The following is a 2,678-nucleotide window of genomic DNA, read 5'->3' as shown; positions in this document are numbered from 1 at the left end:
AAGCCCCTCGATCCACAGCAGGAGAAGCAGCCTGGTGTGCGGCCGCCGACGATTCCGCGAACCTGGCCGATATGGGCGAGCTGGGCTCGGCCCTCATTCTCCAGCCACTCACCCACAATGCCCACGACGCGGGCGGACCTCACTGCATCTCTTGTAACTCACTGACGACGACTGGGGGTCCTTCACTACCACCACAAGCGAACAACTCCCAAGAGGCGACTCTGGTCTCTGGTGGTGATCGGCAGAAGGAAACATCCTCTGAAGGGTCTCCGCTTCTGTCGTGTTCGCCTAGACTGGCCGAAAGTACTTTCTAGAGAACAGGTTGAACTCTGAGGAAACAGGGTAGCAGCAGAAATGCCGAAAGTACTTCCTAGAGAACGGGTTGCAACTAAGAAAAATGCCGAGAGTACTTTCTAGAGAACGGGTAGCAACTCTGAGGAACGAGGGCTGTAGCAGAAATGCTGAGAGTATGTTTTAGAGAAAGGGTTGCAATTCTGAGGAACCAGGTTACAGCAGAAATGCTGAGAGTATTTTCTAGAGAAAGGTTTGCAATTCAGAGGCTTACCAGGGTTGCTTCAGAAGTGCCAAGAGTACTTTCTAGAGAAAGGGTTGCATTGCTGAGGAACCAGGATTGCAGCAGAAACACCGAAAGCACTTTCTAGAGAACGGGTTACAACCCTGATTAACCAGGGTTGCAGCAAAAATGCCGAGAGTACTTTCTAGAGAAAGGGTTGCAACCCTGAGGAACCAGGGTTACAGCAGAAATCCAGAGAGTACTCTCTAGAGAAAGGGTTGCAATTCAGAGGCTTACCAGGGTTGCTACAGAAATGCCGAGAGTAATTTCTAGAGAAAGGGTTGCAACTCTGAGGAACCAGGGTTGCAGAAGAAATGCTGTGAGTACTCTCTAGAGAAAGGATTGCAATTCTGAGGAACCAGGGTTGCAGCAGAAATGGTGAGAGTACTTTTTAGAGAAAGGGTTGCAACTCTGAGGAACCAGGGTTGCAGCAGAAATGCCAAGAGTACTCTCTAGAGAAAGGGTTGCAATTCAGAGGCTTACCAGGGTTGCTACAGAAATGCAGAGAGTACTTTCTAGAGAAAGGGTTGCAACTCTGGGGAACCAGGGTTGCAGAAGAAATGCCGCGAGTGCTTTCTAGAGAGAGGGTTGCAACTCGAAGGAACCAGGGTTGCAGCAGAAATTCTGAGAGTACTTTCCAGAGAAAGGGTTGCAACTCTGAGGAAGCAGGGTTGCAGCAGAAATGCCGAGAGTACTTTCTAGAAAACGGTTTGCAATTCAGAAGCTTACCAGGGTTGCAGCAGAAATGCAGAGAGTACTTTCTAGAGAAAGGGTTGCAGCTCTGAGGAACCATGGTTGCAGCAGAAATGCCGAGAGTACTTTCAAGAGAAAGGGCTGCAATTTTGAGGCTTGCCAGGGTTGCAGCAGAAAAGCCAAGACTACTTTCTAGAGAAAGGGTTGCAGCTCTGAGGAACCAGGGTTGCAGCAGAAATGCAGAGAGTACTGTCTAGAGAAGGGGTTGCAAATCCAATGCTTACCAGGGTTGCAACAGAAATGCCGAGGTACTTCCTAGAGGACGGTTTGCAATTCAGAGGCTTACCAGGGTTGCAGCAGAAATGGTTGCAATTTTGAGGAACGAGGGTTGCAGCAGAAGGTTTGCAATTCTGAGGCTTGCCAGGTTTGCAGCAGAAACGCTGAGAGTACTATCTAGAGAAAGGAGTGCAATTCTGAGGCTTGCCAGGGTTGCAGCAGAAACACCGAGAGTACTATAAAGAGAAAGAGTTGTAATTCTGAGGAACGAGGGTTGTAGCAGAAGGTTTGCAATTCTGAGGCTTGCCAAGTTTGCAACAGAAACGCCGAGAGTACTTTCCATAGAAAGGATTACAATTCTGAGGAACGAGGGTTGCAGCAGAAACTGACTGTGTTAAGCTTAAAATTGTGTGCTAAAAGTAGAATGGTGAATGGCAAGTAGCCGACTTAGATTTTTGATCGCATAGTGGAACTATAGCTACAGATACTCCTCAAATCTCCTTCGAATTGTTTACAGTAAAGACAGCTTTGAAGGAGTGAGTGTTTTTTCTCCTTTTGTAAATATAATTGATTCATGTATGGTGCTTCTGTAAATATAGTGAATGTCATGTGATCTCCGGGCATCTGGAAATGGGATATCTCAAATCCGAACGCATATTACATTACCACAATGTTTTGCTAATTTTTTTCATTTGCAGATTTATGGTAGAAAGATGTAGTCAGTGTGTGTGTGTGTGTGAGAGAGAGAGAGAGAGAGAGAGAGAGAGAGAGAGAGAGAGAGAGAGAGAGAGAGAGAGAGAGAGAAAGGAGGGAGTGATATCCATGCTTTGAAATAATTTTTCAAAAAGTAGAGACCTATTTGTGTGTGTGTGAGAGAGAGAGAGAGAGAGAGAGAGAGAGAGAGAGAGAGAGAGAGAGAGAGAGAGAGAGAGAGGTGGGGAAGGGATATCCATGCTTTGAAAAATCTTTTTAAAAATATGGACATATATTTGTGTGTGTGTGTGTGACAAGAAAAGAGAGAGAGATAGAGAGAAGTATCCATGCTCTGAAAAAATCTTTAAAGGTGATTATGATTTTACCTTGAAGACACACCTTTCCAAATCTTTGCTGATCAACAGGACTTCAGACACGAGAT

The 2,678-nt window shown here is 45.9% G+C and overlaps 1 protein-coding gene across 3 annotated transcripts in view; it reads left to right on the top strand.

Moving 5' to 3' along the window:
* LOC136848566 (secretin receptor-like) overlaps positions 1-2,343 on the top strand; it is a 192,030-nt gene extending 189,687 nt beyond the window's left edge. For 2 of the 3 annotated variants that reach the window (XM_067120856.1, XM_067120855.1), the window contains exon 13: positions 1-2,343. This exon is cut by the window's left edge and continues 58 nt beyond it. In XM_067120856.1, the coding sequence (XP_066976957.1) occupies positions 1-314 (314 nt within the window). In that variant the 3' untranslated portion in view covers positions 315-2,343. The other variant, XR_010856046.1, reaches the window with a different exon arrangement.
* Positions 2,344-2,678: the final 335 nt, after the last annotated feature.

The sequence above is a fragment of the Macrobrachium rosenbergii genome, chromosome 19 (assembly GCF_040412425.1).
Source record: "Macrobrachium rosenbergii isolate ZJJX-2024 chromosome 19, ASM4041242v1, whole genome shotgun sequence".
In the NCBI taxonomy this organism is placed as follows: domain Eukaryota; kingdom Metazoa; phylum Arthropoda; class Malacostraca; order Decapoda; family Palaemonidae; genus Macrobrachium; species Macrobrachium rosenbergii.
This window is presented reverse-complemented; position numbering and strand designations above follow the sequence as displayed.